Raw genomic sequence first — 25394 nt, 5'->3', positions numbered from 1 at the left:
TGCTGGCTATGGCAACGCCTCGAGGCGCTATGCAGCTCCCCAATAGTATTTCACACCGGAAGAGACTTAGAATGCGCAGCTCCAGCGAGGAGTTGGCCTGGACGGCCCCTGTCGACTATCGGTGCTCCCAAAGCCGATCTGGGGCTTTTCAATGGCCTTCTACGACTCGCGCCAGAATCCATGGTGTTTCTCTCCCCCTTATGGTTTATCCTCTTTTGTAGTTTAAAAGCAGCACTAGATGGTGTCAGATTCCAGCGGGGAAGTGCATGCCGAAGAGGATTCCCCGCAGCAATGGCTTCAGCGCCTGACCGTAAAGGTTGAGCCCGGCCAGGATGAACCAGCCAAGAAGGGCAGCACGGCTGCCTCTATCGTTTTCTCTGAACGGCAGGAGGCACAGACTTGGGATCGCGGGAGAAAGCGTGGCAAGAGCAGACGCAGCGACGGTGAAAAACGGAGGAAGAGCCACGGTGCTGTCGAGAAGCCTCCGAAAGAAGAGAGCATTCTGTTTCCGAGGGAAGCCCCGGTGTATGTACCTGCGCTCGCCACGTCGCAGCTGCCCTTCGGCTCGTCCCAGCTAGTGCGTTCAGGAGAAGAGACATTTTCAGCTGACCAGCTGCAGCTCCTCGACTTGGCGGCACCCGGGGCAACAGGTCTCTGGCGCATGCATACGAAGAGCGGCGTAAATTACCGGAAAGGGCCGTTTACCACGGAAGAGAGGCTGATAGTTGAGGAAGCCCTGGAGCAGTACGCTCAGAGGGAGGGGTTAGAGTCCTTAGAAGAGGCTGTACGGAGCCTTTCTGGGAATATAGGACGGAAAACTAGCGGCCGTTTCCACTCCATTGCGCGGTGTTTGCCGGAGAGGCCCTTTATATCGGTGTACGGATACATTCGCCGCCGCATCACGGGCAACGCGAAGAGGGGTCCATGGACGGCAGAGGAGACGCAGCAGCTCGTTCAGCTCGCGAAGCGCATCCCTCCGTCCAGAGGCAGGTGGGTTAAGATTGGGGCTGTTCTGAATCGCAGGCCTGTGGACGTTTGCGACAAGTGGCGCTTGGTGCAGCCGCGACTCAGTCAGCACGCAGCAGAAGCACCGCTCGAGGCTCTAGAAGACAAGAGCAGCGCGACCACAGAAGCGGATGCAGAGGCCCCTGTGAATTCTCAGAATAGAGACGCTGTCGCCACGGCGAGTTGTGCTGCTGGGCCAGGTTCAGGGCAGCTTGGAGAGGCTGCACGGGAGCAGCTGCTGCGGGAGGTGCAGCGGAAAACGGGAGAGGACCTGCCGTCTTTTGGAGTTCCATGGCGCCGAATTCAGGAGGAGTCTTTTCCTCTGTGCGCGCACTCGTTTTTGCGGCGAATTTACGCCCTCTCTGTGGTCCCTGACGAGCTGGAGCGACGCATGGGAGTGGACCCCCGTCCCATTATTTTGCGGCACATCCTGCGCTGCTTTCGCAGATTAGAGGAGCAGCTTCCCGCGCGGCTTCGAGGGGTTGAGTGGCTCGACATTCTGCCGTTCGTGCCTGCGGGTCTGCAGTACAATGTTGTGCGCACTGCTTCTGCCCACCTGATTCGGGTGGAGGGGACTTCCGTGGACGCTGTAGTGCCTCAGCTGATCGAGGAACATCAGAAGAGTATGGATGCAATGCGGAAGAAGGATGCTCGGCGGCTTCTGCGCGCGGCGCTGCCAGTCAGTGTGCAGGAAAGCCTGGAGGCGAAGGTCCGCGCTAAGGCGGCGCTGAAGGGCTGGCCCGAGAAGACTGTCAAAAAGAAGGTGCGGAAGAAAATAAGAAAGGCAGCTGTGGAGGAGCTGGAGAGGCTTAAAGACCGACTTAAGGAAGTCAGAGCCTTCCCGCTAAATGCACCACCCCGCGGGAAAGGTCAGCGCGCACTGGAGAGCACTAGTGGCACCGATTTTGGCTTAGGCGGAGACTCCGCTATGGAGGCGCCCGCTGCCCTTCTTGATGGGGGGGTTGACGCGGAGACTGCGGGGCTGCTGGCCACGCCGTTTTCACAGGCTCCGCAGCTGCTTCTGCATGAAGCACGCAGGCAGAATGGCGGACCAAGAGCGTTGGGACGGGAAGAGTGCAGTGGGCGGCACGAGGAGGAGGAAGAGGAAGCAGACACAACGGGGGGAGCTACACAGAACAAATCACGAGCCTGCAAGTCGAAAGGAAATGAGCTGCGGGAAGAGGCAGAGGGCTTAATTGTGTCGTCTTCTACGGAAGACCGTGAGCAGCAGAGGGCTAGAGCGCTGAAGAGGCAGCGAGCAGGTGCATCTGCGCTTGTGGCAGCGGGACCCTTAACAAGAGTGTCGGCGAGGGACGAGAGCAGGGCGCAGAAAGTATGCTTCGATGAGGCTGCAGACGTCAGTTCTAAGCGAAAGAAGAAACGGAGGGTAACTACAGAGGGCGACTCAGCGGCAGAGGGCACGGAAAAGCGAAAAGAGGCGCAAAGGGGACAAATGGGAGAAGGGAGAGGCCGTTAGAGAACACATTGGGGCAAGTAAGCAAGTAACTGGTCGAGTATTAGGGGCACATACAGCTGCCCTATGTGTGCAAAAAGTCCTTTTTTAGTGCAACTTTTTTCGCGATACAAGTTTTAGAGACACTACTGAACGGCACTGCTAGAAGGCGCGCGACGCTGCGACGAGGCAGCAGCCATTTTTTGGGGGCGCTATTCTCCGCGAAGCGCCGAAAATATTTGTGCATCCATTTTTGGGCCCATTTAGCGTAGACTATCGCAGCAACGCGGCGAGAGGCCGCTGTGTGCTTAGGCTGACCCTACCATTTCCCTACGGGGATTTCCTTCGAAGCTGGCAAAGTTTATTGCAACACATGTTGCATGCTGCGTTTGTACTAGCCTTTTTACGTGAATTTCGGCTTTATTGCGCCTTCTCGTGGGCGCTGCCCGCAGCACTGGCCGCCTCAGCAGTACCATGCAGTTTTGTAGCCCCGAGTGTTCGGCGTAGCTGGTGACTCTCTAATGGGATGTGCATGCAGCTTAACTGCGGCGTTCAGAGCCCATAGAATGATAATGCGTGCCGCAAAAAGGGGTTTTGTCGGGGCCCTCACGTAGGGCTCCCTGGAAGTTGCTACGCACTTCCCATGTTGCCGACGGCGGACGCTAGTTCTTCTTCAGATGGCAGCCTGGTTTGGGGATATACGACCTTTGGTGGGGGTTCAGTTTTAACGACGACAGTGGGGGCTGCATTGGCATGGGGCGGTCCCCCGTTGCCTGGTTGAGCGGGATGCAACTGCGGAGCAAGAGCCTCGGGGGCCACTAGGCTGTTGGGAATGCCCAAGTCGGCGACGCTCGGCTGTTGGATGTAGAAGACTTCGGTGTACTCCATAAGCTGATATAAATAAATCATTTTTGAGGTGCTTTTGACACAAGGAAAGGCTGCGGGCGTACTGCTCTAAGAATTTGCTCCGCCATATCTTCGGTCCCTGCGTCGAGACGCAGTTGGCAGTAGAAGGACGCATGTCATGTTCACCCCGACGTACCGACGGTCTCTGCATCTGCTTTAGTACATTTTCGTTTGCATTGCTATGCGGAGGATCCCAATAGAAAGGTCATTGCTTCTGCTATTCAGCCACAGACATTGCTCAAGTGGAGCTTACGAGCTGGGTCCTGTCTTGCCCAGGATTCTCTGGAATCGACGTGCAGGCAAACATGCTAGTCTTATCATTTAAAGATAGCCTTACGAATTTTTGCAACTGTCAGGGCGCAACATATCTCGCAGAAGTTTTTTCCACACTGCAGTGCACTCATTCAAAAAATAAGGGAATACGCCTCCGCTGCATTCACGAACGAACCTCTGCTGCTTCTGCCGCACTAGCGATCGTGAGCTCTGCACACCGTTCTTCATGAGCTTCTGTAATTGAATTCTGTAATCAGGTGCGGCTGAAAATTCATGTTCGTCAATCAAACGCACTCAGACGGTGGAAGCTGCATTCGCACTCTGCTGGAGGGGGCGCTTCGCTGCTCAGCGACTCGTCAATGCTGCAAACAGTTCCTTCATAAAACAGCAACGTAAATGAAGAGCGACTACTAAGGGGAAGGAGAAACGCAAGTTGTTACCATTGTGAACGTCAGTCACGACGGCAAACGGGCCGTCGGAGAGTGCGGCTGTGCTTACGCTGTGCAGGCTCCACCCATAGGCGACCGCCGGGGAGAAGAGAACTGCTGTAATTAGAGCAAAATGCATTCTCATGTGTGCCTCCCTAAAACGGGTAATTCATGCCTCCTGATGAGTCATTCCTACCACAAAGGTAGATTGCCCTCCGGTGTCTGTCCATCGCATGGCATTGATTGAACGCATTACGCACCGCTTGCGCAGAGCGCCGTTGATGAAGAAACAGACACCTTTGTCATTTTCACTACAAATAGCGTTGTTGAACCGAGTTTGATAGCGCTTTAAATGCCTCTGGAATTGCAGGGACGTCATCTGTGCAGCAGTGTACTTGTGTTATCCCCGTTAGTTCATGAGACGTGTTTTACGCATTCGATTTCCCTCTTAGTCTGCTCGTGGTTAAACATCATTTAGCCTTTAATATGATGTGCAGAATGGGATACTAATCGCAACTAATCATGTGTTCCCATAAAAGTTCGCCAAAACCTCATGCGTTTATTTTCAAAATCACATTGTTCTGCTGCCACGCGCAGCATTTCGCACCATTGCCTTCGCCAAACTCAAGTGTCAGGTAATGGAACAACGCGGAAGCAGATGGCAGCACGTCCCACTCAAAAGAAAACCCTGTAACCCAACATCGCTAAAAGGATCAGCACACGACTCAGCGCCAGATACCCTCCACTGCCCTCTGCAGGACCAGTGAGAAACGGTGTGGGGTTCGCCTGTCTTGCAAGCGTCCATAATACATTGAACAAACGCAGCAAAAAGAAAAGGAAAGAATACTATTCCACTTATTTCAGTCCGCAGATAACGGACAGTCACAGTTGCTTCTGGCCTCGGCAGCCGGCGGGTGCGAGCAGAATGCAATGCAGAATGCAAGAATTGAATCAGACTGGGAAGGCTTGTCACTAAAGCCCCTACATACAGAAACAAGCGCTTTCGGCAGCCATACAGTCGAAGAAGGGAAGAGGATGAAAGGTGACCAGCAAGAATTACATTTGAAGAAAATGATGAATCAGAGACTGATGACAAGGAGACAGAGCATGGTCGATATATACGGGTTAAATGAATTCACCCCATTCCACTGTAAAGGCCAAGCGTTGTGCTTCCTACGGAAGGCGTGCTGCTACGTTTGCCTTCACGGTGTGCTGCTACGTTCTTTTCTCGTGTTTCAAGCAATCGGATTGTACGGTGGCACGAAATCGCCATACTGCTTTATGTAGGCCTTGCAAGCCTTCTTCAAGCTGTCTACCCACCCCACTGGTGCTCGTGCCGCAGTTGTATTGACAACCCACTGCGCAGACACAGGCAGCAAAAACAGGAACGAAGGACACACGTGAAACGTGATAGAGAATCTCTGCATTGACTGGCAGGCACCACCGATCGAAGGCACCCTTTAGAGTCAAAAGACGGGCCCAGACAAACCGCAGAGGGGATGTGCACGAAATAAGGCTACTTTGATTTGTATGCAGTGCAACAGACAAAGTGACATGTGACATTTAACTTCTGTTAAGCTCACTCGTATGTGTGGTGGCAAACAAGACCTCACAGCTAGGCAGCATGCAGCTTCTCGTGAGTTTGGGCATAAGGGAATGGGAGTATACGTAAGGCTCCCTACCTTGGGAATTAAACCCTTTACATCAGTTTGCGCCAAAATGAAAAGAGTCGACGAAGAAGCGTCGTTAGGCTGTGCCGCCATTATATATCCTGAGCACAAACATGCAGGCGAAACTTTACCTGCCCGGTGGAATATACTCTGTAGACTTTAGCGGTTCCATCCAATTCTTTCACCACACATTTTGAAACTTCTTGACGCCCCTTAGGCCGCTAATCCCGTTGACGGAGAGAGATCTGGGCTTGTTACGCATGTGTTGCTGCCCACCCGAGATAAGCGTCTCAGCCCTGACAACTCCGCTCTTCTCTGGAACCGAAGGGTGATCAGCAGATCTGAACGGGTAAAAATAACCAAAACACCAATGGATAGAAATAAGTGTGGAAGCAAGCCTTAGGCAAGCCGCTGGCGGCGAACCTAGACCACGCAAGAGACGAAGCAGGCTAGGACACAACGCTCTGATTATTCAACACAAACCAATTCATGCGCTCTATGATAGAGAATGGCACGACGCAAAGCACTAGGACAGACCCATTTAGTATACCGAAGTTCGGCGTGAAACACAAGCTGGGCCAAGAAGAGCATTGCGATATGTACCAAGCGTTCCCTGCTGCTGTAACCCCCATCATGAAGATCCAGGTCTAAGGCCAACTGTAAAACCATAGCTCGTGATAAGCGGACTATGCGACATATGCACGTAAATAATGCGGAACTTCGAATAACGTGCTCCAATGTTTGTACCGCATTAGCATTTTGGTAACCTTCGCTTCCGGATCTTCTTCGGTCCTTCTCCACTGCCAACAGACAAAGAACAGCACGAAAGCAGAAAATAGGGAAATCATCAATACTCATCATTTTAATGCGGTTGGGTGACAAAAAATTACATGCACACAAACACACCGTGGAACAAGGAAATCCAAACAGAGCAGGCAGAGATACATGCCATACCATCGGTAGCAGTCCAGCACAGCTTGGAAGGGACCAGTGAGACGGTTAGTGTACAACAGCTTGAATACCAAAGCACAGCGGCGCCTGCAATGGTGGGGCGGCGGATAATGAGAGGAGCGGCTTGGGCAGCAAAAAGTTCATATGTTTTCGAAGATGACTTCAGTGCAAGAACATCCATCCGTTTACCTGAAGAAAGTCCCTGTTGGACACTGGGAACGGCGCCTTCATGAGGCAGTAAATCATCTCGCATCCATCGACATCCTGCTCGACCACCCGATAGTCGCCAAATGTCGTGTCCCTGAGAGACAAAAAAAGATGCAGCGCGGCCGATTGGTGAGACTGACCCAAGGACCACGTGTGAAACACATGCACCAAACAGTTCACTCCACGCGAGAACTCTAATCCATGAGGGCGGCAGAAAACCGAGATGAGAAAGACTACAGCTAACAGCTCGGTAACCTTGGCAAAAGCATTTCCTTTACCATCCAACATCAAGAGGGTAAATCGCAAGACGCAGTGCCCTCCACCCGACTCTATATACTGTTGGAATCACGTGTATGTAAGTATGGGTGAGCTCTACCTGCGGGAGTCAACCACATGGGTGTGCTATGAAGGAAAAAGACACTCTGTAAAAAATAGCCCTTGTATTCATGAACAGCAAGGCGCATACAGATATTCAGATGCCAGGCTAAAGACCGCGCTACATAGCTCATGGTCTGCATACCATTTTAGTCTAGTAGGAATATGCCTGATGTGATGACAGAGAACCTTGACAGGAATGCCTTCTAATGTTGCGTAGGCCTTGACCATGACCACAGGGGAGTCTGGCGAGTTGTATTTGTAGACTTTGATGGTTGCCTGATCCACCGTCAGCTCCCACATGGGATCTGACGAGTCATGAGGCTCCTTCTCTTCCAAGAACTGCATTTCATAAGATCCTCTGAACAGGTTGAGGCAGCGCACGCACGTGCATGGACTGGGTTTCATGAACTGTGTAGAAATACAGATTCCGTGTTATTTACACTGATATCCCCCTTTTAATCGCACATGGGCGTTTGGTGCTTCAGTCTCGTGTCGAAGTTGACCAAGTCCTCGTATGACTTGAACAGACGGGCAGGTCCTAGCAATACAGAAGAGGGAATCAAACAGGTGCAGAAAAAATCATGAGTGAAAAGGTCATGGCCTTTCGATTGTCACCGATGAGGACACCCCAACTAAAAGAAACAGCAGCGCATATTAGGAGCCCTGTTAATCCTGGGGCTCAACGAACTCCTAAAAAGCACAGCTGAGCCGAAAAGGGTACATGGCATGTCACGAAGGGAAAAAACGCGATTGCTTCATCTCTTATTTTCTGTGCATGAAAAGATTCAGTTGTTTCTTGACGCGAAAAGCGGGCAAGTGCATGCTAATCTCTCTCCAATTTCGGCTGATCGGCTCAACTCGTCTCGACACATCCCCCGGTGATGAGGTATCCCACGCACCCTTTTGAGGCCCCAATCCCCAATAGGAACCCCCCCCGCCAGTCTCGGATCCCTTGCCCACCCTCTGTTGGCTTTTTTTCGAGGCGAGTCGATCGTTTAGAGCGCACCAAGTCCTTCTCTGGTGCGACGCACGACAGACAGACAGCGGCAGTGTGCACCCTTCCAGATGAGCGAAAAGGCCTCTTGCAAGCTAGCCGAGGCCCCTTTCTAGCCAGCAATGGGAGTTTCACGCACCCTACCCCCATGCTATGTGGCCCCGATTATCGGAAGCTGCTGTACAGTCCCCTGCATGCACACGTGTAGAGCCTAGGCTACGTCTCGCTTACCAGGGGGAGGCACAGAAGCCCCAATAGCTTTGGGAGCTTCCGGCAGTGCTGCACTGCGCACGCTTTTGCTAGGAGGTGCAGGTGTCTGACGAAGCGTAGCTGAACGGTAACCTTCTAGGGAGGTATCCGGGGGTAGAGCGACATTGAATTCGCTGTTGGGCTTCAGGTCGCCGGAGTTAATCTGCAGACACATACACGAAGGGAAGGCGTGAAGGCTAGACGAAGGCGCTCAAAAGGCCGATTGGCGGATGTAAGAGATCGGAGCCGGCCATATCCTTGAACAAGGCCAAGCGCCTTAGAGGGCCCACTATACACACAATCAACCGAAAGCAGAGCGAACGGGGGAACGGCCTCTTCGAAGAAAAAGCGGCAGGTACTGCGGTGTGGAGCTACACGCACACCGACGCTTTCGCGCAACCCTGCAAAGATTGTACTGTCTACCTCAGGAGGCAGCCATCCCGCCTCTTCTTTTCGGAAAGATGGCCTGTCTTTCACAGCCCCCCAAGGACGAAAATCACTCCCTCGCGGAAGAACGACTCTTCGCTTCCTCCCTCTCCTCTCGCTGCTGCCCTCCCACCCAACTCCCAAGTACCTTCGTCAGCTCCAACAGTTCACTGTCGAAAGAGGAATACTCGCCCTCCTCCCCACTGAGCTCGTCTTCGGAAGTCTGATTCTTGCTCTGCGACTCCTGAGACGTTTCACTGCCCATTCCTCCCATTGGAGCGTCACCCCGCCAGGCTGCAGCCGAATATGCAGGCAAGAGGCAGCGTACGCGCCAGATCTAGACCCTATCTAGGCCTTAGGCCAGAGCTTTGAAGGAGCCACCCTGGGAAATCCGCCTCATTTAGCATGGACGGCCTGCTGCCTGCCAGCTCCCTTCTGGCCTGACAGCCGAGTGGTGTGTGAGCAGCGATCACCTTGTACCAGGTCTCCCCCCTTCATGACGTGCCGCTGCACTTGCTTGCTCGCGTCCGCGCAGAGAATCGCGTTCTGCTCCTTCTCTGCCTCCTGAGGAGAGAGAGAGGAAAGAGAGAGACAGGCGCGAGCAGCAGCAGCAGCAGCGCAGAGACGCAGCCTTGACTAGGCACCCTTCCGTCCGGCGGAACCACGAGAGAAGACAAAACAGAAACGAAAACAGAAACGCTTGCACGGCTGCCACGAGCCGAGAAGCGAGGTGTGTGGACGCCGACAGAGGCTCAGGGAGCAGAGGAACAAGAGCGAATGGCGTGTGCAGCGCTTTACGGGCTTTTGTCGCCAAGCAGAAGTAGCCCTCGCGGATTTGAAGATGGCCATGACTGCATCATCATCCAGCAACGTCTGCATGCGATCGACGACTGGAGGGAATCTCTTCCTAAGCGCACAAACGGCATCAAAGCCAGACGCCCTACCTGCTGCCTTGCTGCTCGACGGCGCCAGCTTCGAAGCCGAGTGGCATGCCACTTGGAGGCACAGGCTGAAGCGCGGGGAGATTAGGCCGAAAGCAGAGGGCTGCAGCGCAGGCACTCGAAGAGGTGCATCAGCGGGCTGCATGCCCTATTGCCTACCTGAGAGAAACAACACACTGCGTGCACACTTGGCAGACCAAGAAGCACATCGAGATCTCGCTTCGCGTCATTTTTCGAAAGTTGAGCAGGAAGTAATCCAGATAGTGCCACAAGCACTGGCCCACGTCATCCCTTCGCCTGCGCAGCAGCAGACAGGCGCAAGAGCACGCAACCGCGATTGTGCGCGATGCTGCTCGCCAGAGCCCCCCCTGCCGCTTCTGGGTTGCCAGCCTATAAGTGAGGCGGACGGCCGCGTGGGGGGGGGGAAGGTTACGCTAGAGTCGAAATGCATGCGGCCTTTGGGGCTGCACACAGTCAGTGCAGCTGTAGGGGGTGTTTGCAGCGATTGTCGCCGAGGGGTGTTTGCTGACAAGAAATGATACAGAAGCTTCAACTGCGATCGGGCCGTTTTCGACGACCCGCCAAGTCGCGTGAGGACCTGCACGCAAAAGCGCACACGCGGGCAGCCCCCTCACTTCCGCCGCTCTTCCATGCATGAAGCCTTACTGGAGCCTCACAAGCCAGCATGGTGCCATGGACAGAGAGGCTTGACTTCTCTCACCTGGTATTCCATAACGACTTTGAAGATGAGCTGCAGTTGCGACTGGCTCGTTGCGAAGTGGTAGTTCGCCCATCGCATGAGATTGTCTATCCGGCGCTGCGCGCCCCCAAAACCACAGAAACGAAAGGGACAGGAAAGTGCTGCACACACAGGCCGCTCAGAGGCGTTGGCTGGAGGCTGCTGCTTCTCGCTAGGCGTTCAGAGGGCGGCCTGTGTGGGTGGTGGGGGAAGGAGGCGAAGGCGGGGGGAGGAAGCGAAGGGGGGAGGGGGGGGAGGCGCGTGCGTGGGCCCTCCTACAAATGGCGAGCGGCTGCACTCTCGACAGGGTTGCATGCGGTCCTAGCAGCGCCTGTTTGCGCGAACACAACACCTAGAGGCTTATTTACACTCGAGGGCTAGGGGTAAGAATCAGACCCGCTGGTTCTTCGCCGCCGACTGCCTCCGTCGGATGCGGCCCATGTCGTTTGCAAGAGACAAGGCGAATCCAGCGAGGCCCCCAAACACGAAGCCCAGGGCCATGACGATCGGCCCCCACGCCATGAGGAGTACGCAGGAGCCTGCAGAGAGAGAGAGATATATATATATATGCAGAGAGAGAAAGACATAAAGTGATACAGAATATATATATATTTACACGCAGACAAACAGATACAGAATATATCTATATATACAGGCAAACAGATACAGAATATATCTATATATACAAAGAAACAGATACAGAATATATCTATATATACAGACAAACAGATACAGAATATATCTATATATACAGACAAACAAATACAGAATATATGTATATACACACAGACAAACAGATACAGAATATATCTATATATACAGACAAACAGATACAGAATATATATATATGCAGACAAACAGATACAGAATATATCTATATATACAGACAAACAGATACAGAATATATATATATATATATACAGACAAACAGATACAGAATATATATACACAGAAGAACAGATACAGAATATATATTTACACGCAGACAAACAGATACAGAATATATATATATATATATACACAGACGAACAGATACAGAATATATATATACACAGACATACAGATACAGAATATATCTATATATACAGACATACAGATACAGAATATATCTATATATACAGACAAACAGATACAGAATATATATATATATATATATATATATATATACAGACAAACAGATACAGAATACATATATATATATACAGACAAACAGATACAGAATATATAAATATACACACAGACAAATAGATACAGAATATATATTTACACGCAGACAAACAGATACAGAATATATATATATATATACAGACAAACAGATACAGAATATATATATATATACAGACAAACAGATACAGAATATATAAATATACACACAGACAAACAGATACAGAATATATATATACATATACACGCAGACAAACAGATATATATATACACAGACATACATATGTAGGGCCGTACGGATACAGATATATACAAAGACATACATACACATGGAAGCACACGCACATATACACAATGCAGACACACACAGCCATACAGATACCAAAAGAGCCGGACAAAAAGCTCTCCCCGAACGCCTGATGAAGGGAAGCCCAACGGGGACGGGAAGCAGGGGCATCCAGTAGTGACGGCGAAGAAGAGTCACTTGCCTAGCGCGCCGTTGATAGTCCACTCAGTGGAAGACGTGCGAAAAGGAAAGAGACGTTGCTCTTGCTTTTTGTAGGCCAAATCGAATTCCTCGCTATCCTCGATGTCAGCCACTGCCTCATCAAGCCTGTCGCTCCAGTAGTCCAAGTACCTGAGCGCAGCGGGCGAACACAGAAGACGGCGAACGGAGAAGGGATTCTGCGCGGATCCGCAACGCTTTGATCATTTAGCTGCGAACGCTCGTATAGACGAAGCAAGGCGCGGTGCAAGCACCCGTGATGCAGGCCAGCAGAACACCCGCCGAATGCCTTAGAAAGGACTGCCTCAAGGGGGCATGCATCCAGATGAGAGAAAGCTCCAACTGTGGCAGCCCTCATGCGTGGCTTCGCATCGAACAAGCAGAGAACGGAGATATCCCCCCGTTCTTCCCCCCGATCGTGCGCGGTAGACCTTCTCCTTGAAACGACATGACTGACGGGACTGGACGAGGCTGTCAATCGAGGCATACCCGTTCTGTACCCTGTTTCTCATCTACCTCTCCTTCCTGCCCTGTTTGCTCGTGCTCCTTCTGCACTCTCTCTCTCTCTCTGCTTCCTGCATTCTACGAGAACACCCCTGGGAAGTCTACAGGGAGGGCGTCGCGTGTATCTCTAGCGCGTCCCAGCGGCCACTCCGGAGTTGCGTTCTTTCGGATGCAGTGCAATTTCTCTCACCCGCGAGGAATTGCAGTGGTGGTGAGAAGGTCTTCTTTAGCCTTGGAGGAAACGCTCTTGCTCATCGCCTTGTTCATGAGGGGGGACCTGCCGCGGCACCCATTCGAGGCAGACGCCTTCTGACCAGTCGATTGCATCTGACCCCCTTCAGATTCTGCAGATTCCCCATTAGGGCGTTTCTTGGCGCTGTGCGTTGAAGGAGGAGAGTTTGCCTCTTGCCGTGTTGTCTTGGCGGAGGTGCCCTGCCCGCAGGCGTGCTGATCCTCCGAAGATTTTATGCCCTTCATGACGCCCGTGGCGGAGCTACAAGACGCCTGCCCTGCCGACTCTGGAACCTGGGCCATTTCTGACTGGTGCGGAACGGGTGTCAAAGCGCAGGGTGTATCGGCGAGACGTTGGAAAGCCGTTTTGCAGCGGCAGCAGTTGCTGCCGCTGCCGCTACGGGTGCTGCTGCACCGTATGGTGGGGCAGGCAAAAGAGGAGGCGAAGCAATACGGTGGTTTCCGACTCACTGGAACCCGAATCAAAGCGATGAACGGTAGCTGCTCGCGCCGTCGGGCGTTTCTCGAAGTCAGGGGGGAGTGCCAGGAGAAATTGAAACTAGCTCAGGCTGACTCAAAGAAATTAGTGTCTACATGCCCACATAAAATCCAGAAAAGAGGCTCACTTAATGGCCAAAGATTCTCTGGCGCCGCTGCCCACGTCTGCGGCTGGGAGAACATACCAGTGAGGCGCTGCAGCAGCCAGAGTGGTAAGCAGGATCACAGCACATCGACAGCATATATAGCTCTCTTCCTTCTCATTGTGTGTATGTCAAATTGCAATAAATCCACTAAGAGTATTTGCTGACGAGGTGAACTTTCGAAGAACCTTCTGCATGAGCCATCTTCCTTCCCGTATTCGCTGCTGCAGCCGCCACTGTGCCGCAGTTGTCGCGTGGCCTTATGTATATGTGGGTACTTCAAAAGACTGGTAAACGGAAACGCAAAGGCGCAGACTCGGATACTTTAGTGAATTAGCATAGGGGAAGCCCCCCGTCCCAAAGTCCACTGACCAAGCATGGTCTGTTTTCTGCCTGTCTCCCTCTCTGCCTCCAAAAGTGTGTGATTCACTGATGAAATGAGGAGCTGATTCCGGTGCGAATAAGCGTGAAGAGATTTCAGCGAACAGCCGCATTCCACGCCAGTTGCTATGTACATCAGGGATCCGCTGCACATCGAGAGCATGTGCAACTAAGAGGAACAATCATGGCACTGCCTCTCCCCCTCTATGCTAGTAGCGATAACCCCTTTCTCCGGTACTCTTTGAGGCGCTGCTGAGTCGCAAGACAAAAATTCAGGTAGAACTGATATGCTTGGGTCATGGCTGTTGTACGTGGTGCTCTGCCAGTGCTTTTCCTGTGGCTGTGCGGTGCCCCACTCTCCCCAAGCCCTTTGAGCAGTCTAAGGGGGAAAGGCCTTTCCAGCCTTGTCTTTCAAGGCGGCTCTTTCACGTGCAAGAGTGTATCAAGCAAAGCTACACTTAGACCCGTTTTTGGTACACCCGTTGTTAAGCGCCATCTAAGGTGTCTGTAGGAAGACACTGGACGTCGGACTCAGTAAAAACTTTATAAAAAGTTGTTGGCAGCTTCCAGAAAGGCTCACGCCTTTCTTATACGCAAAGCTCACACTACTTGACATGAGGAAGGGGGAGAGCTAGTGTGGGTGTAGCTGCCCCTTTCAAGCACTCCGAACATTCATAGCTAGTTGCACATAGTACCTAAGCACATATATATATACACGAACCACATTTCGTCTTTAACTGTCGAGCTATCAGTAGTCTGCAATGCTAGGCCGTACGAAGAGACAAAACCAATCGATTCTTTCTTAGATTCGTACAGCGATACAACCACTGTAGCAGAGAGTACCCAAGTGTAGCTTGGCCCTCCTCATTAGTTATATGTAGCTCAGAAGTACTTAAGAGCTGACTAACTAGCATGGCTTGTCGCTCTTAAGTACTGTCGAGTTGCGCTAGCTCGGCATGCCAATTTGTGTGTGCGTGTGCGTGCAATTTGTGTGTGTGTGTTATGCGTGTGTGTGCGTTAGATGCTATGTGAAGCCTGTTTGGGGGACTATGGTGCCTACATTGTGCAGTAACGCGCACCCTGGCGGCCATTCTCCCCTTATGTTGGAATTGTGGGCGGCGTAGGCTGTGGATGGAAGGAGCTCGTTTGCGAAGCACTTGGAAACTTTCTACTGAGTCTTAACTAGGCCTGGTGTGAAACGTCTCGATACGTGAAACCTTAGATGGAGTTACAAAAAATCCTTTGTAAAGGCTTCATAGAGGGCACACCTCGCACGCCGTCACCTTTCCCACGCGGCACACAGGAATGCCCGGGCTCTTCCGAGCGTTGCACCGGTCTGCAGGTGGTGGCTCCTCCGCAATGTAATATTCTCTTTGCAGCATAGCATAAGCCGATAAAGCAATGACAAGTAGGCTAGTGAACCTAACGCCAGGTGCAGTGGGCTAAGCTATACCCCAGAGTTTCCTTCTACAACATATGTATTTAATGGGGCATTTGAAGATAATCGACTGCTTGGTTTGCTTCTTTGTACCTGTTGTTTGATGCAGAGTGCTGTTATCTCGACACAAGAAGGCGCAGTGTTGCACGCATGCGCATTAGATGCTATGTGCAGCTAGCTGCAGAACACACACAGAGCCTAGAGGCTTAAACTACGCGTGCCCTAGCTGTCCCTCCTCCCTCATCTCGGCGATTGGGTCAAAAGAGGAACAGCTCATGCATCAGGCTCTATTTAAGGCCTTTGTAGGTAGAAATATAATTTCACTCACTCTGGAAACCTGAAGGAGTATGGCAGAGATAAGGAGACGCCACGTTCTCCTTAAGTAAGAAAAGCACCTACTTCCGGACTTGATACAAACCATTAGACAAAATTATTGAGCGTCCTTCCAAAAAGTGCTGCGTATATTTCCTGCTCGCCCCCCTCACGGTTCAGATTTAAGAAGAGAGAAACAGCCAAGGAGCGTGTAGCTACACTCTGTAAGCACTTCGAGCAGTCACAGGTGGTTGGACCCGGCATCCAGCGCACACGCGCAGAAAACTGATTCTAGGCGCATTGAATGAACTCTACATTTCGAGAAATAGCGTAAACAGGCACCTAAAGCCGAAAGGTCAGTGTACAACTAATTTAAACTCGATTAAAGTGGTATGATAGACAGTGCCTTAGTGTAGCTTGGCGCTTTGCGCTCACGCGCACACAGAAGGACTTGCCAGAAGGGTTTTCTCTCAATGCGTTACCTGAGCCGCGCGAGCTGGCGGTGCAACTGAGAGGGTCCTTCAAAATAAGATGAAGCTAGTTCTGTTTCCTGCTCGGCGGCTAGCAGTGAGAAGGAAACCGCTGCATGCAGCGGTTCGAGGCAAAGAAACACCCACCAGGGGGGGCACTGTGTGCGCAGTGCATAGTGCTGCATTGTAACGTTACATACACAACAGGAATATCATACAACACATAAGAAGTGCCATGAAACTGTTTTCCGAAGTTTGGGAAGATTGGGTGCACCCACAGACACACACACAACGCACCCTCGACTGCGACAGCGGCCGACTGACTGCTCCGCGTGTAGGAAGGGAGGACACAACAACACGCCCCATGGAAGACCACTGTCGGCTTTCTCGGCAAAATAAGACTCAATCAAGCGTGACTATTTGGCTAAAGGATTAGTCATCAGGAAGGAAAGGGGGAAAGTAGCACATCCTTCGTTTGCAGCTCTCACCGAACGCGCCCTCATGCTTTCGCCATCTGGATCTTAGGACTGCATACTCTCTCCGGTCTCTGGTTCTCTCACTAGAGAACAAATTCCTGCATGGCAGATGAGTTCCCATGCATCATGTAGCAGGGACAGGGGCACTAATGAAGAATTTGCCAACACACGCATTCCTGAGTGCTATTTACCGCGGAAATTACACCGCGTCGATGGCGGCTGGCGAACTGTTCGCCTCCAGTGGCGCATTCTCGCGGTTATCCAAGCGTCTTCTTTTGTATTTTTCGCTCGCCTTGCCGCCCTAATAGTCTTTCTTCTCCTGATCACTGAAACCTTTGGCCTCTCGCCTCCCATAGGGCTCTCGCTCACCCCAGAGAGTTGCACTTCGACGCTTGAACCTCAGAGATTCCTCTGCACTCCCTCTCCTGCTCCCACTCCACGTGCTCCTTCTGCCTCCGGAGGGATGCCGTTTTGACCTTCATTCTTTCACAGCTGCGGTGACGCGCATCGCCTCTCGACTTTGAAAGAGTTTCCTCCTGAAGGAGGTGCCACGCAGGAGGAGGCATTGCCTGCGCATTTCTCCGGACGCCTCCCCTCCGTCCCGCCCTTTTCCAGTCTTCTCTCTCTCTATCTCGCAGTTTCGCATCGACAGAGGAGTCTCCCTGCGGGGGTGTTTTTGCACTCGGGGGTGACCAGCGTCTTCGCCCTTCCCTCTGTCTTGACCTCCGCAATGGCTCCGCAGCCTCTCGAGCCTGACAAAGCCTCCCCGGGGGGAAACCCCTCAGAGTCGTCTCCACGGATGCCGCCTCGAGGAGGCACAGATGCTCCTTTTCCGGGGAGGGGAAGCCTCGCTGCCGGTGTAGAGACCTCGCCCTTCTCTGTGTCGATTCCGCGAGCCGACGTCGTGTGCGAAGGACTGTTTCTCTCTCACGCCCAGTACCGCATACAGTGGAGCGACTTGGGGAGGCTCCACACGATCGAGCGCCGCTTCAGGGAATTCGTGAAACTCCACAGCGAGCTGCAGAAGGCTCTCTCGGAGGCGCAGCACTGCGCGACGACCGCCCCCAAGACGCCTAGAACGGAGGCAGCGGGGACTGCTTTCCTCGCAGGAACGGCCGACAGCGGCGTGCTCCAGCCAGGAGCGCCTGCGCGCATGCGCAGCAGCGATCGCAGGGCTGATGCTGCCTCAGCCGCAGGAGCGGAAGAGACCAACGGGCAAGCGGCGCAGCCGCAGGGGGCGGGCAGCCGCAACGCCTTGTCTTGGCTCTTCTCCGTGCTGGTCGGAAAATGCGGAGGGGAAGAGCCAGCAGAGGGTTCTTACGCGGCGCTCCCTCCAAAGAGCGTTTTGAGCTTTCAAGGTCCTGCCTTCATCGAGCAGAGGCGGCGGCAGTTGGAGCGCTATTTGCGACTGTTGCTGCAGCAGGAGCAAGTGCTGCAGGCGAAGCCTTTGTGGGATTTCTTGGGAAGCAAGGGGAGGGAGGCACAGGCAGTAGCCCTCTTCTTCTGCTGCAGCACAAGACACATGCTGTCCAAAGGGGATGCGGAGCAGCAGCAGCGCCGCCTCGATCGTGCTCTGCAGGCTCTCCAAGCGATGCTCAGCGAGAGTCTCGCCCCTCGCGAGAAGGGCGGCAATAGCGGCGTAGTTCCTTGGCGTCTCGCTCACCCCGATCTCGTCAAGCGCTTGCTGGACCTCGTTGCGGAACCGTGTCGCTTGCACTTCCAGGTGCAGCTGCGGGTTGTCTGTCTGTTGCTGCTGCTGCTGAAGAAGAAGCGACTGCAGCAGGAGCAGCAAGGGCAGCAGCAAGTGCAGCACGCTCCCTCGCCTGATACGGTCGCCGGGCAGGCGCTGTGCGTGCTGTCTGAGGGGGAGGCTTTTTCGAGGATCTTGGCGCTCTTGGAAGAGGCGCTCTCAGCTCTTTCCCGCCTCTGCCAACCGTTCGTAAGCGCCCTCTCCTTGCAGTCCAAGAACTTGTCTGTTGCCGCGAAAGCGACGCATGCAAGCCTTTCGAGAGGCGACTCAGCAGTGCCTGCCAGACTCCCCATTCGCGAGGCTGTGCATCCAGCTACAGCGAAGTGCAGCCGAGAAGAGAGCGGCTCAGAAGCCCCCCTTCGCTCGATCGGCAGTCCGAAGGCGCCGGAAGCCGAAGAGGCGGAGCGAGAGAGCTCCAGAGACGCCTTTCCGCTCGCGGATGCCTCGCTGCTGCTGTGTCTGATGGACTGCAGCAGCAGCTTCCTCTGCAGATTTGCCAGTGCGAGACCAGAGGAACTGCTGGCTTTCATCCGCCGCTCCGACGGTCTCTTTCGACTCCACAGCCTCCTCCAGCGCTCTGCAGGGAAGTGCAGCACTCCCGCCTCCTGGGAAGCCTCCCTTGCCCCTCAGCAGCAGCCGAATCGCGATTCTGCCGCTGCAATTCGGTTGGGAAGTTCGCCTAGCAGCAGAGAGTTCTCCGGAGAGGCGCTGGACTGCAGCAAAGGATCCTTCGCCGCATACTTGGGCAGTGAGCTGAGTTGCAGCAGCGGCAGCAGCAGCGACGAGGGGGGGAGGGGGGAGAAAGCGACGGCAGCAGCCTGCGCGTCCTCCGCCTCTGCTGCTGCGGCTGCTACTCCTGCTGCTGCAGCGAGACAACGGAGGCATCGCAAGCTCGAGGGTATGGCACGTCGCTTGCTGCTGCTGGCTTCCCCGGCTGTCTGCTCCGCCTTCCCGTCCTCGAGCTTCCACAGAGCTGTCTGCGCTGCTCGAGCAGCAGCGGCTCAGACTTTTCCCTCGCAACGGCTTGTGGGAGAGACTTCGACCGACGATGCAGTCGGCGCTGGCGAGCGTTCCCCAGAGGCGGATAGCGTGTGCTTAGAGCAGCACTGGCTTACGCATCCACTGGAACGTTGTCACGGGCAGCAGCAGAGCCTTCGGGAGGCTGCTGTGCGCAGCTTTGCCTCCACTCTCTCTCCCTCGACTCTGGGGTGGGGTTGTCTGGACGCGGCGTGCGGTCGGCTGCATGAAACTGTGGCGTTGATCCTGTGGCGAGCGATGCCTCTTGTCGGGGTTCAGACGGTAATTTCTTTGCAGCCTGCTGCCTGCGCGTAGAACTGAAAGGGGGGAGTAAAGGGGGGGGAAAGGGGGGAGAGCGGTTTTGCGGGATGCCTTAAGTTTCTGCGAATGCTTGAGGGTACTTCCGTGTTGAGATACACATATAGACAGATCTGTATGCGCCTACAGGGGTATGTATGCTGGCTTTACTGCGGCCGAAAGGGGGGGGCTTCCCGCATCTGCATTTTTTGCTGCTGTTTCTGCTGCTACACCTGTCGCCGCCGCTACTGCGGCTCTCCTGCTCTGCTGTTTGCGCTTTATTTGTGCGTGCCTAGGCTTTAACCATGCCACGCTCCACTGGACTGGATGTGCTGTCGCTGCTCTACTGCTGCGCCTCCTCCACGACAGCCCGTCTCTTGGCTGGCCTTTCTCTCTCCTGGCTGCTGCAACAACGCCGCTTTTGTTGCGAGCTACAGCAGCAGCCGCTGCACTCGGAAGTGCAGCAGCAGCTCCTAACGCTGCTCCACGGAAGCGGACGCCTCCACAGGCCTGCCTCTGCCCTTCTGAGAGACCTCCTGCGTTGGCAGCAACAGCAGCAACAGCGCCAGAGCGGCTTGCCTGCGGAGGGGGAGCTGCCTGAAGCGCAGAGGACTGTGGAGGCTTCCCAGCAGCAACTTGCGAGGGAGGGAGGGAGGAGTTCTGAAGCAGCGGCTGCCGTTAGCGCACTTCCTCTTTTGGTCATTCTCAACGCGCTTAGAGCTCCCAAGTGGAAGCAAGGAGTAATACGCTAAGCTTAAAGCCATGAGCCTTGTGTTCCCTTGTGCCATGCGTGACGCAATAGCGGCGGTTTGGCAGTGCGCAAGTGCCGGTTACCGATATGCGAAGCCTTGCATAGAGGCTGCTCGCTTTTTAGATGCCTTAGCTACTCAGAGTGCCGATACGGCACATGCAGAGAAAGCCTCATCGAGGAAGGGGAGAAGGGGGAGGCGTGGAAGCGAGCTGCTTTCGCGGTGAGCTGTGTGTGTTGCTGCCTCTGACTGCTTGCTCTCAGCTCGTCTCGACCGCCATCGACGCGTTGTTCCTCCGCTATCTGCTTCAGCCGCAAATGGTAGCGCCCCTAGCAGATCTCCTAGGTCGGAGTAGCGGCGGCAGCGCATTGCCAGCGCCTTTGGATGGGGAGAAAGCCGCGAAGAGTGGCTCTCCGGAATACCGGGTGGCTCTTTCGAAGCGGCTACCCAAAGCGCCAGCTCACACGGAGGCTGCTGCCTCCTGCGCGGTCAGCCTTGGGCAGGAGAGCGACTCGTTTGGAGAGGCTGCAGAAGAGGAAGTGCCTCTTGCTCACCCCGGGAGCGAAGAGGCCTCTCCGAGCACGATCTCAGTCCGCCTCCCCTCGTCCTCCTCTTCCTCGCAGCACTTATGGGAGACGGAAATCGCCTTCTTCGTGTGCTGGCTGCTCGCGGTGGCTGCAACGCGCTGCAACAGCGAGTTCTCGCGGCAGCAGGAGCAGCAGCAGCACCAGCGGCGACAGTCTGCTGTGTTGCAGCGGCTGCAGCAGGCCGCTCAAGAGGGAAGCAGGAGTCTGCCAGATCGCTTGCAGGGATGCGCCGATGCAGAAGCTCCGTGTCGCGGCAGTGGAGAAGAAGTACAGCGCCTCTCGAAAATCTGCGAACTTCAGCGCCCGCAAAAGGTCGTTGAAGAGAGCTTTCTCGGAAGCCATAAGGGAGGCTTGACTGCGGATGTGAGCTTGAGCACCTGCGCCGACGAGGAGCTGTACGGAGCAGAAAGTTTCTCGCTTTTTGAGATTCCGGAGGGGGGGGAAACAGGGGGCCCCCCCCCCTTGGGCCCCCGGAAAGAAGACGGTGTGGAGGGGCCCCTGTTGGGGGCCCTTGCCCAGCAGCTGCAGCACAGCAGCAGTATCACCGTCCAGCGCCTCGCGGCGCTTTGTCTTCTGTGGAGCCCGTCGTGGTGGACGCGCGTTGGTGCTCTCGCCGCCTCCTCGCGTCTTCACCAGCACGCGGAAGGGAGCCTTCGTAGTGCGTCGCATTGTGACGGTACGGCTGCTGAAGGGGAAGCGGCCGAAGGCGAAGCTTGGCTTGCCCAGGCACTGTCGTTCTCTGGCGAAGCGCAGGATGCAGACGCGCCACGAACTGCGCCGTCCGAAGCTGCGAAGGAAGGAGGAGGGCGACAGCCAGCCTCAAGACTCAGGAATTCCCTGCAGCCAAGACTTTCTGCACCAGCCGCCTTGAAGTTGCTGCAGGTGGGGATGGACGGCGAGGGGGCTTCGTGGGCCCCTCGCGCGCACTTCTTGCGGCTGCATGTGGAGCTGGTGCTGCTGCACCAGCTGCTGGAGGAGGAAGCGCACTTTGGGCTGCAGCTGCAACAGCACCAGCGGCTGTTGCAGCATCGACTGCGGCTGGCAGCAAGTCGAGGCGCTGCGCTGCCCGATGCCTTCCAGCAACAGCTCTCCACGCACACGCGAGGGCGTCATCCGCCGCAGCCTCAGCGCACCGCGATGGAGGGGGAATTCTCGGGGAGGCTTCAGAGCGCTTCCTGGAGCTTGAATCAGGCTGCAGAGCCAGACTGTCTTGCGTACGCGGTGGGCAGCAACCAAGAAGGCGGAGCAGATCCAGAGGCAGAGGACGGCCTCTCAGGGAGCCTTGAGGGCTGCAAGCTCCGCCTGCTGGACGCCTCTCAAGCTTGCGCATCCCTGGGAGCAGTCCGCCATCGCATGCAGCGACAGCTCATCCTGCAGTGCTCCTTCATCGAGCTAAACCGAACGCAGTGGGAAACTATGGTGAAGCTCCTGTGCCGCAGCTGCACTCCTTTTGCGCGGCTTTTCGTGCTGTTGCAGCCCTGTGGGTGTCTGCCTGCTTCGTTTTGTGTGTGTGAGCTTCTCTTTCCCTCTCAGAACGCCTTGTCTTTCGCTCGACGTAAGGCTAATTCTTGGGTTCCTCTCCGTGCGCGCCTGGGGATGCGTGCGGGGATGCTGCCTTGTCTGCGCAGAAACTCCAAACACTCAGCACAGAGCAGCTCATAGCTCCGGAGGTGCTGCCCCTCTTCGTTTCCGCCGCTTCTCTGGAAGAAGAGGAAAGAAAGGCTTCTGACGCTCTCGCTGCCGCCGAGGCAGCAGCGGCTCAAAGCGCAAAAGCCCTCCAGCAGCAGCAGCAGCAGCAGCTCGAGACGCAACAAATGCTGCAAGGCAGCTTGATCGAGCAGCTGAACCTTCAGAGGAAAGTGCAGTGCCACCGAACCCAGTTCGCAGATATTCAGCAGGTTCGCGGCAAGCATGCCAACTAAAGGGCCCTCGCAGAGTCTCTGTCTTCTCTTCTGCTACGCCTTGTGCATTCCCCGCCAATGCCTCTGCCGCTCGGTTGGCCACTTCGCTTCTTCAGATTGGCGCAGCCGTCGCAACTGCATGCGTGCATGCTGAGGAGATATTTTCCGCGGCAGAGGCACTTACCCCTCAACACGCCGCATGCATTTCCGAGCACCCGCCCCTCCCGGCTGGCTGTTACTGATGCTAAAAATCTTGAGGCTTCTTCTTGCTGCTCGTGCGGCTAGCTAAGGCAGCATGCAGTGTGTGTGTGTGTTTGTGTGTGTGTGTGTATGTGTGTGTGTGTGTGTGTATGTGTGTGTGTATGTGTGTGTGTATTTGATGCCCTGCGGCGTGTAGTGGTCGTATTGCGTCTGTGACAGCGCCTTGCAGTGAATCCTGCAGCCTTCTTGTGAGGCTCCAGCCGTGGGGTTTGCTGTTGCCTGTTGGTGCCGCAGGTGATGGCTGCAGCACCCGAACGCAGGCGCCAGCTGCTAGAGCAGCTGAAGCACAGGCAGCAGCTGCTGCATCATCTGCGCTGTTTGCTGGAGAGGGAAAATGCTAGAGTGGCAGAGGCACACGAGCTGCTGCAGCGAGCAGCAGCGGACGAGCGACTCGCACGCGACTGCCGCCTCTCCTTGGCAGCTGTCCAGGTGAGAGAGGAGCGCATTCTTTTGCGTGTGGCTGCATGCCTTTTCGCGGGGAGGGGGGAAGGGGGGAGGCTGGCGGGGCACACTTTAATTTGTGTGCGATTCATCGACTGAGAAGACGTTAAAGCTTACGCGAAACTCCGCGCGCAAGAGAGAGGGAGAAACAGAGGGAAAGAGAGAGAAAGAGAGAGGGAGAAACAGAGGGAAAGCGAGAAAAAGAGAGAGAGAAGGAAATAGAGAGAGAAAAAGAGAGAGAGAAAGAGAGAGAGCACGCATGACATTTCTTGGACTCTCTTGGGGTTTTATAGAGAGCCTTCCTTCGCAACGCACTTGGCATTGCATTCCCAGTGAATGCCGTAGCAGCCGCGGCAATGAAAGCAGCAGTAAACGCAGCAGTGATGCGTGCCTCGTTCTGATGCATGGGGTGTTGTGCGTGTCTGATGGGGGAATTTCTTTCTTATGCTTTGCTGTCATGTGCGCGGCTTCTCAGGCGGTGGAGTCTGCACTGCAACAGAAGGATCTTAGCGGTTGCTCGTGGACTAGCGGTGCCTCCCTGCATGCTGCGATAACTGGCCTCTTGGAGGCACCACTAACGGAAGAGTTGCATGGCCAGATTTCTGCACTTCTTGCTTCTGCAAGTGGCGGAAAGCACGAGGATATGCGCGAACAAGTAGCGGCTCTAAAGGCGCTGTTGTCTGACATCTGTTGGAAGGTGCAGGGGCTTCTGCGGAATATGCAGCAGCAGCAGCAGGGAGAAGGAGCAGCTCCTGCTCCCATAGACGCTGCAGATCCATCCACTGCTGCTGCTGCAACGGCTGCAACGGCTGCAACGGCAGCTGCGACTGCGGAACGCACCGCAACAGCTGCCTTTGCGCGGCTGAAGGACGCCTTGACAACTCGCGAGGAGGCAGCGAGACAGGCGGAGCTGAATGCCCAGCGGCAGCAGCACCAAATACAGCGGGCTGAAAAGGCGATTGAAAGCCAAACAAGTCCCTCGGTGCTGCATCAGAAGGCTGAGTTGATGTCGGAAGAGCTTAAACAGTGAGATGGCATGGCTCTGTCTACTGAGGCAGCATGCGGGTGCCCTCTACGGCAGCCCAGTTGTAGCATGCTGCCCGTTATTTTTCCGAAATCTCGCACGGTTCAGACTTTGAAAGTCGGTCTGGAGAGGGGACTGGCCTTCCCTCCTGTGTTTGCTCGACTAGCACACACACACACACACACACACACACTGTGTGTGCTCCCGCGGCTGTCGTGGCTGGGTGTTGCGTTTTCAGGGCAGAGGAGGCGTTGTGCGTTGCTGACCAGCGGCTGCAGCGATTGCAGCAGCAGCAGGAAGCGACTCGTCTGGCGCTAGAGGAAGCCTTCCAGCAGCAGCAAGCGCTGCAGCAGGCAGCATCTGCTCGTGCTGAGGCGCTGGCTGCGTGTAAGGCCAAAAAACACGAGGCCCTTCAAAAACTGGATGCTCTGCTGCTGCAGGCTGAAGCTGCCCTCAGAGAGCAGTGGATAGGCGCTATTCTGATGGAGAAGTCTCACCACTCAATGCGCTCGTTGCGACGGCGAGGAGACATCCTGCTTCTACAGGAGCAGCAAACAAGGCAGCAGCTGCAGCTGCACCTCAACAGAGCTGCTGCTGCAGTGAATACGTGCTCAGCCAGTCTGCA

At 54.7% G+C, this 25394-nt stretch overlaps 4 protein-coding genes across 4 annotated transcripts; 2 read left to right on the top strand and 2 right to left on the bottom strand.

The window, feature by feature from the left end:
* Positions 1 to 238: 238 nt before the first annotated feature.
* LOC34622236 lies at positions 239 to 2482 on the top strand. Its single transcript, XM_022735408.1, has one exon. The coding sequence runs from the start codon at positions 239 to 241 to the stop codon at positions 2480 to 2482; it is 2244 nt and encodes a 747-aa protein (XP_022587023.1).
* Positions 2483 to 5300: 2818 nt separating this feature from the next.
* LOC34622234 lies at positions 5301 to 11142 on the bottom strand. Its single transcript, XM_026335686.1, has 13 exons — positions 11017 to 11142; positions 10603 to 10698; positions 9421 to 9504; positions 9060 to 9184; positions 8821 to 8980; positions 8497 to 8677; positions 7737 to 7872; positions 7414 to 7629; positions 6876 to 6987; positions 6483 to 6535; positions 6012 to 6076; positions 5748 to 5836; positions 5301 to 5423 (listed from the first exon to the last, which is right to left on the bottom strand). The coding sequence occupies exons 1-13, from the start codon at positions 11140 to 11142 to the stop codon at positions 5301 to 5303; spliced, it is 1566 nt and encodes a 521-aa protein (XP_026191471.1).
* Positions 11143 to 18415: 7273 nt separating this feature from the next.
* Positions 18416 to 20113, bottom strand: LOC113146914 (predicted GPI-anchored protein 58). The gene is made up of 4 exons (XM_026335685.1): positions 20105 to 20113; positions 19955 to 20070; positions 19608 to 19826; positions 18416 to 18695 (listed from the first exon to the last, which is right to left on the bottom strand). The coding sequence occupies exons 1-4, from the start codon at positions 20111 to 20113 to the stop codon at positions 18416 to 18418; spliced, it is 624 nt and encodes a 207-aa protein (XP_026191470.1).
* LOC34623407 lies at positions 20112 to 23645 on the top strand. Its single transcript, XM_026335684.1, has 10 exons — positions 20112 to 20140; positions 20315 to 20434; positions 20574 to 20724; positions 20867 to 21134; positions 21384 to 21642; positions 21724 to 22024; positions 22127 to 22180; positions 22334 to 22437; positions 22788 to 22934; positions 23441 to 23645. Exons 1-10 carry the CDS (start codon positions 20112 to 20114, stop codon positions 23643 to 23645), a joined length of 1638 nt encoding a protein of 545 aa, XP_026191469.1.
* The last annotated feature ends 1749 nt before the right edge of the window (positions 23646 to 25394 follow it).

The sequence above is a fragment of the Cyclospora cayetanensis genome, unplaced genomic scaffold (assembly GCF_002999335.1).
Source record: "Cyclospora cayetanensis isolate NF1_C8 unplaced genomic scaffold, CcayRef3 CcayRef3_contig_77, whole genome shotgun sequence".
Classification (NCBI taxonomy): Eukaryota; Apicomplexa; class Conoidasida; order Eucoccidiorida; family Eimeriidae; genus Cyclospora; species Cyclospora cayetanensis.
Note: the sequence above shows the minus strand (reverse complement) of the source record. Positions and strands in the feature narration are given on the sequence as shown.